The sequence below is a fragment of the Struthio camelus genome, chromosome 6 (assembly GCF_040807025.1).
Source record: "Struthio camelus isolate bStrCam1 chromosome 6, bStrCam1.hap1, whole genome shotgun sequence".
Lineage (NCBI taxonomy): Eukaryota > Metazoa > Chordata > Aves > Struthioniformes > Struthionidae > Struthio > Struthio camelus.
In genome coordinates this window covers 39,332,643-39,352,036 of record NC_090947.1, presented here as the reverse complement: position 1 = coordinate 39,352,036, position 19,394 = coordinate 39,332,643, and the positions used below count along the sequence as shown (strand labels likewise).

The following is a 19,394-nucleotide window of genomic DNA, read 5'->3' as shown; positions in this document are numbered from 1 at the left end:
TTAGGAGGTCAGAAAGAAGATTTAAGAAATATATGATTCTATCATTTTCATTTTTTAATAGAATAATGCTACCGACTTGCAGTCCATAATTCCTAAAATTCCCTCCTAATTGGATGAAAGGAGACTAGAAAAACATGAACAAATAATGCTCCTTCTTTTGCTTACTAATGTCTATTCATATGGGCACAGAACTCCATCGAGAGGGTATCCGAGTCACTTACAAACATAAATTTATTTTTTCTTAAATATCATTTCAAATTAGCGACAATGCAGAGTCTTTATATTTTATGAAAAAGAGTCTTTATGCTTTATGAAAATATTATCAAATCACCAATACTGGCACTTTTGGAAATGGATTTGTCAGTATTTCAGATGTGCCTGAACAGCCTTTCATTATAATTTCAGATCGTTGCAACCACAGCATAAGAACAAGATTAGTCATATTTTGTTAAACATGAAACTATAAAAAATCGTAACCCGTTATTCAAACAAGTTTCTGTTCCTAAATGTACTCTACTGGAATACTACATTAGTCCTCTCAGCTCATTAAGCCCAACATATACAAGAGGTTCTACTTAAATTTCATGAACAAATCAATAACCACGAGGCTGTGCTTAAAGGAAAACGTACAGTTTCCTAACTGGAATCAGTAGGGACATACATAACCATGCAGCTCATCAGGATAACTACATGACATGATACCATGACCTTCCGTTCTTGGTTTATATGGTTACTTAGGTTTTGTATCCCATATTGGCTTAAGCTGTATAATTAGGCTTGCCACTATTAATGAATTATTGTGCACCAAAACAGATACATCTGTACTTATTTATGTTATATTTGCAGCCTTTTACTGTTGAAGTTTCACTAATATTTTTCCTGCCAGTGGCTAACTTGCTTTATTTACATGCATAGGTGAATCTCAAGGTACAAGGCATTATATATGAGGACTTATTCACCGTGATTTCACTAAGGAGAAGAAAATTAAATATTGAAGGGAAAGGAAGATCGATCTACTGTGATAGCTGGGATGATATTTTTAAAAAATAGCAATTAAAGGTAGAGAAATCCAGACATTCTGATAGTGAAGACAGACAGATAAGGTTGGAAAGAAAATGTAAGAAACCACATGATTTCATGATTTGCATTTTTGCAACAGTGTAACACTGCTAACTCATAATCCATAATTCTTAATTCTAGACTCAGCTCTGCAGTACTGCTGCCCACTTTTGTACACAGTGTGAATGCCACACATTTTTTATTACAGTCTTTAATGAAAATTTCACTTCCATGATTTCAGAGCATTCTCTAATTTATCCAACTTGAATCTTTATCCTGTGCAAGGATATAGATATCCTTTCCAAGTATTCGCAATCTGCAGTTGCCCAGATGTGTTACAGATGTGCTATTTCATGACGCACATTGTTAGTGAAAACACTGAAGGGAACCAAGGGAATGTGCCCTGTGGGAAGCCATCTGAGATGGCCTTCCAGCTTGACAGCAAACGACTGATAACAGGGCTTTGCATGTGTTTTTTCTACAGCTCCAGGACATCCTTTCCCATTACACATGGGAGACTTTAACGTGGGACAGGATTCCATTTCTTCCTAAGGTCAAAGGAATATCATCTGTACTGCTTGCCAGGTACCTTGTTGCCTACCCTCCGGTCCCCTGACTTGTCGTAGAGAGAAATTAGATTATCAAGAGCAAATAATATCGATTATGTTTTAGTTGTTTCTTATCACCACATTTCTCTCCATGTGTTTATAAGCTAAAAATTGCATTTTCAGTGACAAGAACACAAAAATACAGGTAACACCAAGCTCACAAATTTACAAATATACTCTAGAACGGCTGCATCAGTAAAAGCGTCTGCTAAGTCACAGACATACGTGACTACTCTAACGGCAACAGAAAAGAAACGTTACGTCACACGCACAAGCGCATTTGGACTAAGGCTCTCAGTCTTGAAAAGGCCACCCTCAAAATGCCCATTCACATAACAGGCAGACTTCACCTCACAAATCTTCCTGTCGGACACGACACAAACAAGATTCTCCTCCTGTCCTTATTCTAACAATTATTTTTTCCCTCAGCTACTATTTTTTTGTCTTTGCTATCACAGTCAGCATCTGACAGGCAAGTCTCTTGTAGGCAGCCATACTGTAACTTACGCCGTATGATCAGGGCTTCACAAAATCCACACAGCAGAAAAAAAGCTGTTCATAACTCAAGGCAACGGTGATGCCTGGAGCCTCCACGACTACGCCAGTGGCAGGGACCATCCAAGTTCAGCTCGTTGAGCTTCCCGATCCCAGTGTCACTCGTGTCCCCACCGCCTCCGATTCAGAGCTGGTCCCCAGGCCAGCGTAACCAGGACACTTCCAGCAGGAAGCACTGACAAACCCAGGGAATCCTCAGCATCGCTCAGAATAAGACTCAAGGTCCTATCAAAGACGCAAGGTCCTATCAAATTAACGCTGATATTAGAAGGAGCTACTGATGACAGCTAAGCTACTGTCAGCTGGACAGATTTACACACGGGATTGTAGTATGAAATACTGCTCCTAAAATACCACCATCTAACTGAACGAGGCTGTGTTTTTGCCACATTTACTATCATATACGTATTCAAAATAAACTTTAGGTTATCACATTGCCTCCAACCTGTAAATTATAAAGCGATTTCAGTAGGCAACTCCTGAAATTGGCATTTCTGTGCAAAAGCTTTCTGTAGTACCTCACAACTGAAATTACAATAAATGTATCTCCTTATTTAGCTAATCAGCAATTATATTAACCACATAAATAACAGGCAATAAGTAGTGCTGGGTAACTATTTTACAATGATACTTTTTTGATGGCACATTTCATTACAAGTAGGTTACCATAAAATAATTTCAGTAGAAACAATAGTAATGTATATGGCCATTACTGTGTTACAGCTTGATAACACATCTAAAGGATGCCTGAGTGAAATATATTTGTAAATGCAGTGTTCACAGACAACACCAGAATTCATTCTTTCATCTTTTTTAGTATGGAACAAACATTAACATATATCATTAATTTATTAAAAATTATGCTTGCAAGAGCAGTTCTGTTTATACTTTGGATTACTCGAACAAACCTTGCGTTTAAACACTCAGAAAACGTGCATGGCAGACAGGTAGGATTTTTTTTCTTACAACGGTAAGTGTCTGCTCTGGATCTCAGTTCAAAACCAGGCTTGTCTGCACTATTCCTGCAGCTATCACAAAAGCTCCAAGCTAGAGCCAGAAAGCTGTAATGAAAGATACAGGAGTCTTAAATTCCCTGAATTTGGTGCTGCCTGGATCCTACTATTTTACTGCCAATTCATATATCAACTTTTTCACTGAAAGGCATTATATTTAAACTCAACTATCTTAGCAAATTCCATGTGGTATGAATTTACAACCCGGTTAAAGAAGAAAAGGAATAGAGCATACATGCCCTGATCCTACAGCATACAAGCCAAAACATACTGAGACGCACAGCAATGCTATTCAGTATTGATCCACCCTATTATGCCCTCAGGTGAGCAAGGGGGAGTGCACTTCTCCCAGGCAGAGGAAGCAGTTTCTCATTACTGCATTGGTGGCTTTATTGTTGTTTTCCTGTACATAAATCAATAAATTATTCTCTAAGAATATCTGCTGCTTTGTGTCACAGAGCTTCCACATAATCGCGATAGAGAGTTAGAGGTCTGAGACGGACACAAGGTCTATGTTAATGGAGGGAAACACAGTCAAGATGTGGCAGGAGCAGAAGAAATAAGACATGATGGGTTCCACTGCCGCAGCTTCTCCTGCTTTTCGAAAGTAACTACTGTTTCATAACTATGTTGTCAGTGTATTTCCAAGACTACTTTTTAAAGTGGAGCCTCATTACATCAGTCTGGTCTTTAAAACATCTCTATTTATTTTATCCCACAGCTTTTGAAGCAGTCTTCAAAGACACTTGCTTAAAACAGGCTTTCCATCCACTAATTAAATGTTAACAATCCCTTGTAATGAGCAACGCATTTTCCCCCCAAAATGTAAATGTCTAAGGTGGCTGATCATGTCGGCACTGAAGCGACAGGTCATTTCTAGAGGATCCTCCATCACAAACATCAGTGAATACTAAAGTCACTGAAGGGCATCTGAAGCAGAAGCAATTTTCTCACAGTCTTGACACCTCCTAGTAAATTAGTCACTTGTTGAGGAAAATGACAGTTATGTAGCAATAGAAAAGCCTGTAGAGCTCTTCATTTATTCTTAGAAATGTTGTCTATGTCGCTGTCAAGCAACAGTAATATCCCCATCCTGTTTTATTCTGGAGTGCCCTATCTGGGGGGCTTTTTGTAAATCATTTCTTAATGAAGTTTAAATAACAAGCTCTAAATGCTACTTTTCCCTTACCTGCACGATTGTTCTCTGCATAAGTTAGTCCATTGAAACGGATGCACAAAATGAAAGGCTGCTGTAATTAGTATTATCATGTAATGTCATTCCAAGATAATGCCATGAAAACTGCAGCTTCAGAGGGCTGTCATCTATTTGGCTATTCTGCTTATTATTCACAGACAAATTCTGGTATCTTCAGCATGTTACACAGTACCTCTTTATGCAATTTCAGTGAAAATACTGATGGAGCAAGGTACCGTAAGTAAGGTCTCAGAATCTATCCTAGAGAAAGAATAAAGCTTGAAAATCATTTCAGACTTGTTTTCCCTCAACCGAATCATAGTTCTAAATATATGCACACATATGCACGCACACACACACACACACACACACTTTAGAAATAACTGGTATGAATTAAATGCCCACATAATCGGCCAGACATGACAGTAATTGAAAACTAAAATCCTCTTATTTACATGACATGGTACGTACAGCAAATGAAAACAAAAATCTAAAAATGGATGCTCTAACATATAGTAAGACTGATTATCGCTGTGGTAAAAGGGTAATTGCTGTTACATGAAAACAAAGAAATTGGGCAAATTCATACAAATGCTCTTTGGAGAATAAGCTGTTAGTGGCTAAACAGCCTGACACACTGTGCACACCAATTACTGTGCAAGCCAATTACTGTCTGGAGTGGTGGTGGTATCTGGAATGGAAACTCACGCATAGGAAGCCTGAACATCACAAGAAAATATGTATTTGTGGCTCTATAACATCTGGAGTTCCTACACTGACGGCACAATGTCCCCCTAAAGGACTTCCACAGACCCAGAGAATTATACACTATAACTTCGGCTGGAAGGGATCTCTGGAGGTCCGATGTCTCCTCAAAGCAGAACTGATTTCAAAGGTAAAAAGGTTGCTCAGGACCCTATTCAGTTGAATTGTGAGTATCTCCAAGGAATCTACAGTCGCTAGGGGCAATCTGGGAATTTACCTCACTACAGCTGTGATCAACCGTTATATTTTGTCATTTCACTGTGCACCTCTGAGAAAAGTCTGGCTCCATCTTCTCTATGAACAGCTCCACCTTCCAGCCCCCATCAGACACTTGAGGACAGCAAGATCCCCCTTAGCCTTCTCTTCTCCAGGCTGAACAAATCCAGCTCCCTCAGCCTCAGGGATATTAGTTCAACTATCTCCAAAGACCCCTTTCATGGTGAAGAATGACAGGATCACAAGTCCAGTGTCAATGTCTACAAACAAGAAAGCTTCTCCAAGGTGTGCAAACAAACGACATCCTTGGCTGAATGGCTGCTCACTGACAATATGGTAGCACGTTTCCCTTCTCACATGCTAGCTGCTCTTGAAGACTTCACCTAGTAGCAAGGGGAAGCAGAAGCAGCAGCTTTCTAAAAGTTTCCCTTACTGATCACTTTTATTGATAAGATACAGACTCACTGCAAATCTAGCAGTTTGTTTTTCAGAAGCAGCATGATCAGAGCCAGCAGCTTGGTTTCAGCTGCCTTCTTCATAGAGATCGGTCCCCTAGTTTGCAGGAATCATCTTGAAAATCTTCTGACATTGATTTCACCTGAGAATTTTCATGAAACTTCACTCATCCTTAATAATAACCAGCAGATTGGTTCTATCGTATCATATAATTATGAAAAATAGAGCTATTATGAAAACCACAGTTAAATATAAAAAGTGAACCTGGTGCTGAAATAAATTGTGCTTAAACCCACCATGCTACCAGATTACTTTCCCATGTTTATCCCCAAAACAGCAAATACCTTTCTATCTGAAGAGTTGAGAGCTGAAGAGCTCTTCACAGAGAAGTGTATCATGCTTATTTTTGCTGTCACTCTTAAAATTCTGTCAGAGTTATATTAATACAAAGTTCATGCACCTACTGGAGCATAAATATTATCTTCATATGCAGAAGCAGGAATAAATTTGAGGACAATTTAGAGAGCTCCCTTTGAAAACCCTGTGGAAAGGCCTGTGGTCAAAACCTAGTTAAACATATTATCTCTTTTGAGCATTAGTTTGAAACGTTTTCTCTTTCAGATACAGCCCACATACTGTCAGGGCTTTTCTTTCTTTTCCTTTGTTTCCAGATTATGTAACAAATTCAGTTCATCTTTAAAGAACAGGTTCTAACCTTGTGAAGGAGTAAATTATTATGTCAAGTTTCTTTAGCTAATATATCTGGATAGTTGTTTTTTTTTTAATAAAAATAACCTTTTGTTAAGGGTTTTATTGGATTTCCCAGCTGACTGACACCAGTCAGATCTCTAAGCCATCTGCTGGAATCACCACAGACTCTGATCTCATACTCTCAATAGTGAAATTCTTCTTAACGCTTTTGTTCAGACAATTGGATCACTATTTTCTATATTAAGCACTTTGTGCTTAATCTCACAAAGGGCAGGAGCCCAAAACCTTTACCCACACTGAACTTCTCAAATAGTCTTAATGCAAACTTGGCCTCAGGCAAATTGCTAGCAAAATTTAAAATCGCGAGAAAATTTCCCTTTTCATTTTTTAGCAGCAATGACGGATTACTTCATAGTGGCCTATAGGCAGTTCTTTCAAAACCCACGTATTTCATCTTCAGTCAGGAACAACAGGTTACTGTAATGATAACTGAGTATCAAGCACGTATCTCTTCCTATAGTCCAAGCATAACGTCATGGTATTGGACCTTTAACTTCCTGAACAGCAGCAAAACGGTACAATGGGACCACTTCCCAGAACATTTCACGCTATAGTTGAAGTACTTCGGTCACTTTACTTCCAAATCAGCTGCTGTGAAAGAGTAAAGATCCTATGTAAATGTCACCCGTCATCACCTGAAACATATGGAGAGGCTGCATGGAGAATTCTTACCCCTTGATTGTAAACCGTGTCCGCAGGCCTCATTATGTCCCAGCATACCCTGTCTCACTGAATCCGGCACCAATACACAGTGACTCCATCGATGGATCTTCCACCTGTTAGAAGAAAAAGGTTAATAATTAAGTGGTGAAAACTGGCAGACAGCTAATATGTGCAAGCAAAAACTTCAGAAAGCTGAGCTCCAAAAGATGAGGCACGGCAGAAACTTAAGGAAAAATAGTTTTAAAAAGTTATAATTACCCCTGAAATAAGCACTGCCAACTGAAATTTGGATTCAAGGTTTAACCTTCACAAAACCACATCCATCCTCCAACCGTAGTGTCTTTTCTCATTTCTGTAGGGCATACTTCAAAGTCACACAAAATAAAGAAGAAACAGCTTCAGTGGGCTTTGCAATCAGGCTCTCCTGCAAGTCCTTTCTCATACAACTGAAGCTGTACATAATCTGCCTTCTACATTATGGCATGTGGCATTCAAGAACAGAGGAAAGCAGTTTTCCATAGTGCTATGCAGTACAGAGCTATGCAGAGCAGAATGATATTAAGACTGCTGTTTTGTCACCACATCCAATTTTCTGCTGTGCTTTGAGACCACGTCCCAGAGGATGTCTGGGCTGAAGGTTTATACAGAAAGATATAACACATTTCTATTTACTAACACTGTATATCAGATGGGTCATAGAGTTTTAATGAAGAGTGGTGAGAAATTGCCCTATTGTACTATTTGTCTAATCAGAAATTTTTAAAGTGCACATTATTCACTGGAATGAGAGAGCCTGGAGAAAAAACGAGGTTTCTGCAATATGCATGCAATTATGATAAAGGCAGTTTAGTGCCTGTGGTCCCAAAATAGAACACATTGATTTTTACATATATTCAGGGAGGAGTTCCCTGTAATACCTACCTCAAACACTTCAAATCCAGAGGTTACTGTTTTTAGGAGGTGTGTTTATTGGTGTTTGTTTTGATGATGCCAGATCTACTGAAATCTCCAATTTAAACTGTACTTTTATGCATTTTACAAGGGGTTTGTCATTCACACACAGTCACTTGTTTCTAGCCTTGCATTTTCCACTTACGTGTTATCTTCTGGTAAAAACTATGCAGGATGATCCCATAAGATTAATTTCTAGAGAATCAGAAAACCAATGGCAAGAAATGGTTTTGAAATTTTTTTTATTTTTTTATTTTTATTTTTACCTGTACACTGGACAGACTGGAATATCTTCACATTCTCTTTCTTCATACAAGGTGTCCGGACAGGCTTGTCCCCCATTGGCAGCATTCTGAATGATTATCCTGTATCGAGACTGCTTTATTGTCATGGCATTGTCTGTAAAACAAGCAGAAGTTTGCCTATCACACAGTTGGCACCCTGAGTTAGTTATCTAGCTGCCTTGGTTAAAAAATGCCTTGCATCACATTTATATTTTGAAATTATGAGCCCTCTGATACTACCCAAAGACGCACGGGGAATAGTGCTTTGCACCAAAAGATACCACTGCCTGCTTTAGAATTAAAAATAGTTCAGTAGAAGTGCACCTGGAAGGTTTATAAATCAACAGTCTCAGAGAAAAAAATAAAAATAAAAAAATCAAAAAATGGCATTTTTACAGAACACCAAATCAGACAAGAAAGTAAGTATGAGCAAAGACTTAAAGAACTATCTATAATGAATAGGAAAAAAGAACTTATCATGAAAGATTTTGTTCTTCGGAACATATTCTGGTGGTCTCAGGCTGCTGCCAGTAACCCATCTGTTAGAGAGTCTAGAAATTATAAATGGTAACTTCCTCATAAAGAGGAGCACTGAACCAACAGAAGGTAATTCTAAACTTAACGTCAGCCTAATGCAAGGTCAATCCATCTAGAAACACAGTTCACATAGCCTACAACAGAGCACGCAGCAGGCTGGAAAGCAGCAGGAGTGACGAGGAAAAAATGTACCACCAGCATCATCCCATAGCTAAAACAAATAGGATCCCTGGCTGAGTAAGGGGTAAGAAGCAGGGACCGAGAGTTGGTATAACTGCTAAATATGGCAGTAGTACTCTTACTGCCACTGTATTCACACTTCAAAAACAGATGCTAGAAAACTGGAAGAGGATCTTGACAGAACCACATAAATAATTCCAGATCAGGAAAACATGCCTTATAATAGCTGATATCATCAAATCTACTTTGTCCAAGAGAGGAAAATGATGTGTAAAATAGCCCACTTGTATGAACATTACTTTCCTAGCGCAAGATAATGCCAAAGCTGCAGTAGCAAGATTGCAGTGTGTTACAGTAGAAGGAAAACCTAGGAAAATTCACATTGTGAACAGAAGGTACAAGGTCAAGTCCCAATAAAGGTCGTCAGCTCCAAAAACGTCAGCTAAGCAAGCCTTCGTTCACACAAGTGCTACGTCTGAGATCATTGTAAAGGAACTTGAGACCTGGGAGGTAACTCAGCCGGAGGCTGTCCACACCAGATCCTCCCCAGCAGTAGGATCAGCAAACCCAAGGCAATCCCCCTCCTGGTTCTTCAACAGCCATAGGCTGAGGCTATGCTACAGCTTCCTAAAATCTCCCTTTGGATGCCTATTCTAGTGCTTGTAAAGCCTGGCAGAGAACTTTTTCCTGAAATCTAACCCAAATCATCACTCCAGTAAATTTAGCCAATCCTTTTTTTTATCTTACTTTCCATCCAGACATGGAAAAATGCACCATCACTATCTACTACTGAATAGCCTCTATAAAAAGTGAAGGGCTTAGATCTATCCTAACTCTCCTCTTTTCTAGACTAAGCAAAACCAGTTCTTCATAGGTCCTACTTCAATCATCTTCCTCTGATGACTGTCTTAAAATACAGTGCCCAAGGAATCCCACCTATGGCCCCACCAGCGCAAAGTACAGTAAGACCTTCAATGGCTTATTTGAAAACCATATGAGTTTTACTATTTCAAATTGTTGACTTTCTTTCATTTTATAGCCCACTTGATCTCCAGAGGTCCCTGAGACAGTACTGATGTCTTTACTTCCTATTCTGTGCAACTGATTTTTCCTTCCCAAGACATATTTTGAGCAATTTCTCAAAGATTTCAACATCATTTACTATATCATCTACTACGTCTGCTACCTTTTTCAGCTTTGTATCATGCTCAAATGTTATTATTCAAGCACTGAAGTTGTTAAGACAAATATCAAATAGAATTGGGCCAAGAACAGTTTTCTACACAACCCTCCTTTGCGCGTGTTCCAGTTTCATGTGTCAAAAATCTACCACTTCCCTCATACTCATTAGACCACCTACGCTGTCAAAAGAAGAGATTGGGCTGAACTCACTGGGCAGTTTTTTTGTTCTCAACAAATCCCTGTCACTAGTTTATCATCATCTTATTCTTAGGATGTTTATAACTTGACTAATGTTTTCTTGTGTTTTTCTGTATAATGAAGTTAAGACCTCTAATCTATAATTTCCTTTGTCTTTCTTTTTTCTGTTTTTTTTAATATTACTGGGGTTTGTTTAGCCCTTTAGGACCTATCAATTTCTTTCCCAAAAGACAGTCATTAAATGCTCTAGCACTACTTTATTACTTCTTTCTCTATTATGCAGATCTACTGACATAGAAACACCTTATTTATTAAAATACATATTCTTTACTCCACTCCTTTCCTTGCTGCAGACTGAAATGATGGCAGCATTCTCCATGTCGTGTTCTCCTCATTTCTCATTATGTAGTGGGCATATCTTTTGTTTAGCTTCCTCTTCCTTCTGCTCTGTTTATGCAATTCTTCTTGTCATCTAATATCCTCCTAAACTTATTTTGCATTCTTGATTTTTACCCAAAATTTTTAGGCATTCCTGTAAACCCATCTTTAGTTACGTATTTATTTCCAATTTTTGTGAAATGACTTGAAAATCAAAAAGGAATCAGGACTCTGACCAATTCTGATGATGATAAAAAACAGGGCTATGCTAGCTGTGTTTGATTTTCTTCTCTTCACAGTTTGAAGCCTGGACGTGCAAATCCTGTACAGGCCTACAAACATTTGTTCACATGTGTTACGGGCCCCACCTAGTATAGTTTCAGGATGGGAAGCAGTGTAATTGTGCAGTCAGGCTTCAGACCTTAGAATAGTCTTTCTTGATAGCTCCTAGATTTTCTATACACCCTTTTGCATAGAGCATATTTCCAGGAGGCATAGCTACCAATTCTCTGAGTTTGCTGAAGTCTGTCTTTTTTAAATATGCCTTGATGATATTGCCATTCTTTCCTTCTCCTAAGAATCGTGAACTCTATCACTCTGAGATGATTTTCATTCAAATTATCTTCCACCATTGAAATCTCAGCCATTTCCTTCCTATTAATCAGCACCAAATCTAAATGAGCTTCCCATAGCAATTTTCTCCACCTCAAGAAACTAAATTACCCTCAACATCTACTGCACTTTACTCAAACCTCATTTTCAAAACTGAATTTCCTCACTGGCTTTCCTACAGCCTTCATCACAAATGTTAATGAATATAGTTTTTATATCTCATTTGCGATTGTTATAGTCTGATTTTCCAGAGTATTAGCATTATGTAGTACTGTACATTTAAAGCTCAACCTCAGCTGATTTAAAGTATGGCTATGACTGCATGCCCTCCCAAAAGATCAAACTCCAGGATCTCAAGATAACCTTAACTCCTATGTCCTTGACTTTGCAACTTTGATAATGCCACTTGAGAATGTTTGGGGCACAAGCTATTTTCTACGATTTCAAAAGTCATCTTCCTTCCTTTCTTCAAAGAAATGCCAATATGTCATCACAGGGACAGGAGGACAAAGACATTTTGACTACACAGGCCGATGCCATTTAAGTCCGCAGGGCTACTGACAGTATTCATCACTCATTGTACTAGCTGCTGCAACTGAATACGTTTGTCATATCTGTATCAGTTAGGGACTCTGAGATCACTGTGATAGGAGTGTTTAGAAAACTTGTGAATCAGGCCAGTTTTACACTTTAAAACTAAGCTTTACTTAAGTCATTGACTAAGAGCACACTTTCTGCTGATGTTTAAATCTTCTACAGTATTAATCACCACTGCATACACAAAACTGTAGTCTTCAACTCTTACATCCTAAATCAGCTGGGAGGACACAACACCATGGAGCCAATGCCGTATTTTCTGCACTGAGGGCTACAGTCGTGCCCTTGCCTTCTTTCTCCACTGACTTTCCTCCTTTGCACCTGATGTTCTGATGCTATCACTCCTCTCTTAATAAGGGAGGCCTCCTCTTCTCCTCTTACCGCTTATCTTGTTTTCGGTTTTGCCAGTCATCTTTCTTACGTATCCGGTAAGATGTCCTACCTATTTGCAGCCCCTTGTGCTTAGCTTCTCTGCCTCGCAACTTTTGTTACTTGAATCCCTCCCATATGCAACTACACCTCTCTTTGTCTGCTTTTGGTGGGCACATTGTTCACATTAACTTATGTAACATGCTTAAACACTGTGTCCGGCTATGCCATCACAGCGCTACAAAATACTTGCATAACGCTGCTAGTTACATTATTTTAGTAGGCTTTACACTCAGGTTCAAGGCAAGCTAATATTAGCTCCATTCTGATCAGAATGTTTATAATTTATAGGTGTCACGGGCCTCTGTTTTGGCTGCAGTCATCATTAGTAGGCCATTCTCTAACTGAGCTGAAGGAGTATGAAGAGGTTTTGTCAGAAACTTGTGCAGATACTTGCCAAGAGGGACTGAACAGGGCAATTCAATGCTCTGGAGCACGTAGACTCTTCCTCCTGGCACCTGTACACCAGGGGAACAGAAAACATCATCCATCCATTCTTCCATTCCCCCAGCTTCTACATACAGAGTCACGTGAGTCCTTCTGTCAACCTATTCTCTTTATTCCTCCTTTGCTCTTGCATTTTGGCTTCCTCTGCATTTAACTCCCACAGCTTGCCCCAGGGTAGGCTGCCCAGGGCTCTGAAAGGTGAATCGCCATTGCCAGAAGAGGGACAAATTTCTTGTTCACTACTGTAAAATCTGCCTTTGTCTCGACAGAATAGCTGGGGCAGCTCTGACAGGCAGCATTCAGCCTTTTGGTCTTGACTGGAGGGGACATGCCTAGGCCACTGGCAGCACTGGATGTGAGAGCACACGCATGATCTGGGTCAACTCTGAAGATTTTAGGCACCAAAATCAAAGCCATCTCCAGTACTTTTGTGCAGACAGAGCTTTCAAAGGCATGAGTCTAAGTCTAGCCAACTCTAGGAGAGTTTTTATGAGAACAGAAAGCGGCAGATACTTGAGAGAAACTGTCCGACGCAGAGTTAAGGTCAACTAGAATTTTTTATTATGACTATGCCATAAATTGTATCTACTTCTGCCCCATCTCATTTCAAAACTGATTTAAGTCATGGGGGAAATAAATTGGATAGTTACAGTCTAACATTTCATGTAAACTTGTCTACAGAATTAAGTGACGCTGAAATCGCTGGCCCGCACTGCAGACCAGCGGTGCCTGGAAGAGGAGAGGTGCTGCAGGAGCACTAACGCGGCACGGAGAAAGGGAGTTTGCACGCATCCCGGACACATAGCTCCGTCCACCACTTCATACAGCCTCCAGCTTCCCCAAATATTCAGCTGCAGAAAATCAGAACCCGATGGGTTTCTAAATAATCTTCACGTATTTTCTTACGTATCTCACGTATTTTCTTCTTTTCGTGTTTAACATATACACACCCTTTCTTACTAATAAAAGTCAGCTGAAAAATATATGCATTGATATTCCCAGCTTTAGATAAGAGTGATCCATACAGATACTGTCAGTTTACTCAAAACTTAAAGGATCAATCTATTTTCAGGAGGGAGATGAAAAACGGTATTCACTGCGATTTGTTTAGGCTGGTGACTTCTTCTAAAGCTCCCCATTTTATATCTATGCTGATAAATCAGAGAGCACATGACCCACGCCGAAAGCAGTTACCGCCCCAGCACACCTCCGCCATCAGGTTTGCAGGTGACAGAGAGAACCTGCCTGCTGCACACTCACACCACTTCATATTCTGAAACCTGCATTTTGATTCTTTGATTGTCTCAGTTCATCCTCAAAGACCAATTAAAACAGATATATTACAGGAGAGCGTGGTAGACAGTTGTCACCTTTAAGTACCTGAAATGGCAGAGAATCAATAACTTGTAACAACCTCCCTGTTCCTGACTCACCAACAGGTGTTTGAATCAATTGCACTTCTTTTGTGAATTATGTTGTCCATCCAGCTGTTACTGCCCTGAGTTCACTGCTGTCTACACTTCTGAGGTGTGAGATAATCCTTTGCCAGAAGACAGTCTGTTGTTTGATGACATTTAAATGTAGGGAAAATGTCAGCTTTTTTACTGTTAGATAGTAAAGTTGGATGCATTTTCTCAGATAAACCACAAACAGCTTAACTGGTAAAGTTCTATGTAAACTTGATTTAGCAGCTGTATGTTTGCCTAAGCTCTGATCTTATGCTGGTACACATTTAATTTTACATTTGCCATGCAATACCTGCTCCTGCTTGATCTGCTTAGTAATTCACCATCTGTGTATTGTTTTCATTAAATACAACTTTTCTAGCAACTCACATATGCATAGTGTTTTCACAATTTCATTATCATGCTGAGGTTTTTTTTAATTGTGCAATGCAAATTAAAACAAAAAAAACTTAAGAATGCAGCCGTATCAATAACAGATCTAGCAAAAAGCAAACTCCTCCATCTAAGAAGCTTTAATTTAGAATTATATTAAAATGATAACACTGCCAAGGAGGTTAAATAATTAATTTCTTCTCATTTTAATTGTAGACTATTATTTAATAAACAAAGTAATTTACCAGGTAATTTATTCTACTTCTTCATAGACAGCTCATTTAAAGTCTAAAAATAAATTGCTAATTAAAATAGGATTCACTGTTTTAGAAAGCAACTCATTTTCCCGTAAAATCTAACAAGGACTCTGCTAGAGCATCCACTGAGAGTCTTTGAAGAGCAAGCAAACTGCCAACAAAAGGGAAGTATTCTGATAACTAGGAGGACTTTTTTTATCTGAACAATTACCGAAACACACAAAATTGTCACAAAAAAACACCACTAGATCATTATAAAGAAGCTTTGCTAAACATCCACTGTACAAAAGCTTACCAGCTAGATGAAGGAAACACTGTAAAGCAGAAGAACAATTTGCCCAACCCCATATGTGTATATATATAATCTAAGTTTGTCAAGAGAAATGCATTTCACATAACATAGCAATTTCATATATCAGTACAACGCTGGGGACTCAGACTTCAGACTTTGCAGGCAGAAGCACAGAAGGAATTGCAAACAAGGAATTGCAAACAAAAGAGAATTTACATGTCCGAGAATTTACATGTCCAGATCTGTTCATAAGGACCCAAACCCGCCTTAAACAACACATCAGTGTCAATACTGTTCAAGTTCAGAAATCATGCAAATGGATGCACTAACAATTATTAGATTCTCTCATTTTGCAAAGAAATACCTCTGTGTGTGCATATGCACATGGGTTTGACCACGAGTATATGATGAGCACGTGCCCTGGAGAACTTGGTTAGAAAAATATATATATTAAAAAAAAAAACAGTAGCGCAGAAATATGCTAGATAAGGAAGCCCAGCTGTTACTACCTACTCTTATCCACACGGGCAGGGTTTTCTATGCATCACTCTACTTCCACCTGAGGGATTTTTAGCTGCCAAAGTTGCTTCCTTCGATCTTTGTCTCTTGCTCAGCCCTTCGTTTCAGCGGAAATCCTCTATCTTGCTCTGCCTTCCCCGCACAAAGGAATCCTCCCGGACCACCCAGCGCATTACGCTTACATCCCTCGTGCCCTTTTGCAGGCACCCCGGGGAAGCGCACTGTGAGTAAAGGAGGGACTCTCACATTTGTGGATACTTTCCTCTCTGTTCACTAACGTGGCATCGCTGCTCACTTACGTTTGCTCTGGTGCAGGCATTTCCCATTTCAGCATTTCATGCATTGGCAGCTGCCCAAGTCTGTGCATGAAATCTCCAAGACCTGTTATAGCAGCTTCTGCTGCCAGGAAACAGAACTAGAAAGGAACCCTGGAGAACAGGGAACTGCTAAAGCCCTAGCAATAACTTCAAAGCAAAGGCAGTAGTAGTGCACTCAAGATGCCCGGGAGTCTAGGAAATCCTCAGGGGCCTGCAGGCACCCCTCCGCTCCCGGTGTTACCTGGTTCCCCTCGTTTCCCTCTTTGCTATCAAGACATGGATTAAATACACCAAACGGGGAGAAATCTTTCAGGTTTCACCTCAGAGCTCTTCGCCCAGTTCTTCCCTTCTCATGTGAAAACATGAAGTATCTGCCTTTCAGATGTAGCTGGAAGACTTGGCAACAAAAATTCAAAAACTGCAATTTAGAGTGGCAATTCCTTCCATGTTAATGCAGTGCCATACATTTCTAAAGAATCTCAGAGCCTGGGGTAATGATTAAGAGTATGAGCAAACCAGAACGATATCCAGAATCATCATCACTTGGATTTTGTGTACTGGAAACCCATGGATACACATGAAAATTTCTTTCTCTAATAGCCCAGAGCCAAAGTATCTGAAGACGATGTGCATCTGCGAGATGAACGGCTGCGGGTGGAGGGACAGCTCCCAGGTCAGGAGGAGAGGGTCACCTCATGACAGAAACTTAGATGACTGACAGCTCTAGCAACGCACAGTTTGAAACCAGGGGAAACACAGACAATTGTAGGTAAACATGGTTTACCCAAATTTAAAATAAGCTAAGATCTCCTCTAAGTGGTCTTTCGATTTAAAAAATAGTTAGAACATGAATGAGTTGCTTGAGGAAAAACATGGATAGGAGTGGGTAAAAACCTTGATTCTCTAATAAAATAGATATTTTCCTCAAGATAATTGTTATTTATCTGAGCACAAACTCAGGCAACAGGAAAACCCATTTGCTCACCCATGGGTTCATTATTTAACACATACTGATGAATATTCACATGAATATTCCTGAAAACGTGATTTGAAAACACCAAGAATAACCTTATGGTTTTAACAGCTTGCCTACAATTTCCTTCTCATTTTAAAGGCTTACCAGGTTGGCAGGTTGTTGGGCAGCGAGTCCACTCACTGAAAGGCGTGACAATACAATCTTTCTTGCAGAGGAGAAGACACGGTCGCACCGCTTCAGGTCTAATGGAATCTGGACATCTATCAATACGAACGCAAAGACACCACATTATCAGCTGGAAATCAAACGGTGGGGAAACGTTTCACTCCCAAGACCCTCATAGGGCTGGGAGCGTACGGCCATAACAAAGATCTCACTTCTGCTCACAGCAAGCCTCATTTTTCTTCTCTTTTGCACTCGTGTAACCAAACTCAATTTAGTACACGTGCACAGATTTAAAAAAAATGGGGAGTTTGGCCTGATGACTACAGACTAAACGTAACTCTCTATCTGATGCCTAAAACATGATGCTCGCTGAAGCAAAAGAGATATATTTATTACTGAAGAAAATAGTTGTGTTTATCAAATAGTCCTGCTGGTTTTTAACACAGCGCACAAAAGCACCTTCAAACCACTCAAAGGTGTATATAAGGACTGATATGATATTCCTCCGCTGTCAACCATTCGGAAATACCAAGCAGCTTAAAGTGATTCTCTTCTTCCTGAGGTGTGATAGGAATCTACAGGCACAGCTCAGGACTGAGGCCTAGATTTTTATCTGAAACGTTATACAATATAATATAGTAAAAAGACCCTTGTGATTTTTTTATTCATTTTTAACTCCTAAATGAAGAAAATGTCATGCATATTCTAATAGAAATTTCAGACACAGACAGTTAATAATTTAAAACTGGAAGGGTGGCAAAGAGGTAATATTCTGGGATTTGGCACATCATGCATTTCAAGTAGGGGAACATAAAGAGAATTAGCCTACTCTAATTTTTATTAATTTCTTGTAGACAGAGCACCTGAAAATACCTAGGAATGCATGCAACCAAATGAGCACATTTACAAAAGAAATATGCCACTAAGCCATGCTAGGAAAAAAAATAAACAAATCTTAAAGTCATGATTCCATGACCGAGATGGTAATAAGATACTTAGAGGTATAATTTAAAAGACAATAAATACAAAGAGACATTTCTTCTCATTAAGCGTCATTATTCTAGAAGGCAGCATTCTGTTCTCTAAGCAGGAGGATGTGGAAATGCTTTTCTGCAAATTCTTGATTTTATTCAGCTTTCTTTGGCTTGCACCTTCCTAACATACTATGCAATTCTTCTTCATGAAATCAGGAAAACCACGATAGGAAAAAATCAGTGGGCCAACATGCAAAGGTTACTTATTTACATAACATAACCTGTTCCTGAAGCCGCACCACTAATATACTATAGCTGCAGCAGTTTTAAACCCAACGCTACTTTGGATCAGTTTTCATAAACTCTAATACAAAATACATGCACAAAATATCTTATTCTGCTGCAGCATTCGCAAATTGGTGCTTTAGCCCAAAGGGCGCCTCTGCTGCATGGCGTTGCAGGAGGGGAAGGGGGCTCGGGCCGGAGCGCTGCTGCGGAGGGGCCCCGACAGGCATCGCTGCCTTGCACCAGCCCCCTCTCCTGCCGGCTGCACGCTAACCAGCCCCTGCGGGAATTCACAAATAGCGACTCTTTTCATTCCTTGGTTTAGAATCGTCTTTCTAAAGAATGCAAAGATGTCTAAAGTTTTATTTTTTAAGACTTTTAGCGCCACAAGGATAACCTGCGCAGCAGCACCAAAAGCAGCAAAAACTTCCGTAAGAAGCCCCTCTGACGCCCTAACGTCCTTTCTGATACAGCCACTTCCACTACACCACCAAAATACCTGAAACTGCCTCACCAAAGCCAAGGGGAGCCCCCTTTCTGCAGTCTCCAACGCACCAAATTTTTTTCTGTAATGCAGGCTTTTGTCACCACTGAAACTCTATTTTCCCTTCTCATAGCAGTACTTCCTGTGGATATTTACCTTCCCCTTGCAACTCCATTTCCCCTTGGACTATC

General features: G+C 39.7%; 1 protein-coding gene across 2 annotated transcripts in view; it reads right to left on the bottom strand.

Annotated features, from left to right (window-relative positions):
• The window catches only part of THSD7B (thrombospondin type 1 domain containing 7B), a 557,432-nt gene that overhangs the window by 132,663 nt on the left and 405,375 nt on the right, over positions 1 to 19,394 (bottom strand). For both annotated transcript variants that reach the window (XM_068949257.1, XM_068949258.1), the window contains 3 exons: positions 17,440 to 17,555; positions 8,519 to 8,651; positions 7,311 to 7,414 (listed from right to left, as the gene is read on the bottom strand). In XM_068949257.1, the coding sequence (XP_068805358.1) occupies positions 7,311 to 7,414; positions 8,519 to 8,651; positions 17,440 to 17,555 (353 nt within the window). The remainder of the gene's footprint in view (positions 1 to 7,310; positions 7,415 to 8,518; positions 8,652 to 17,439; positions 17,556 to 19,394) is intronic.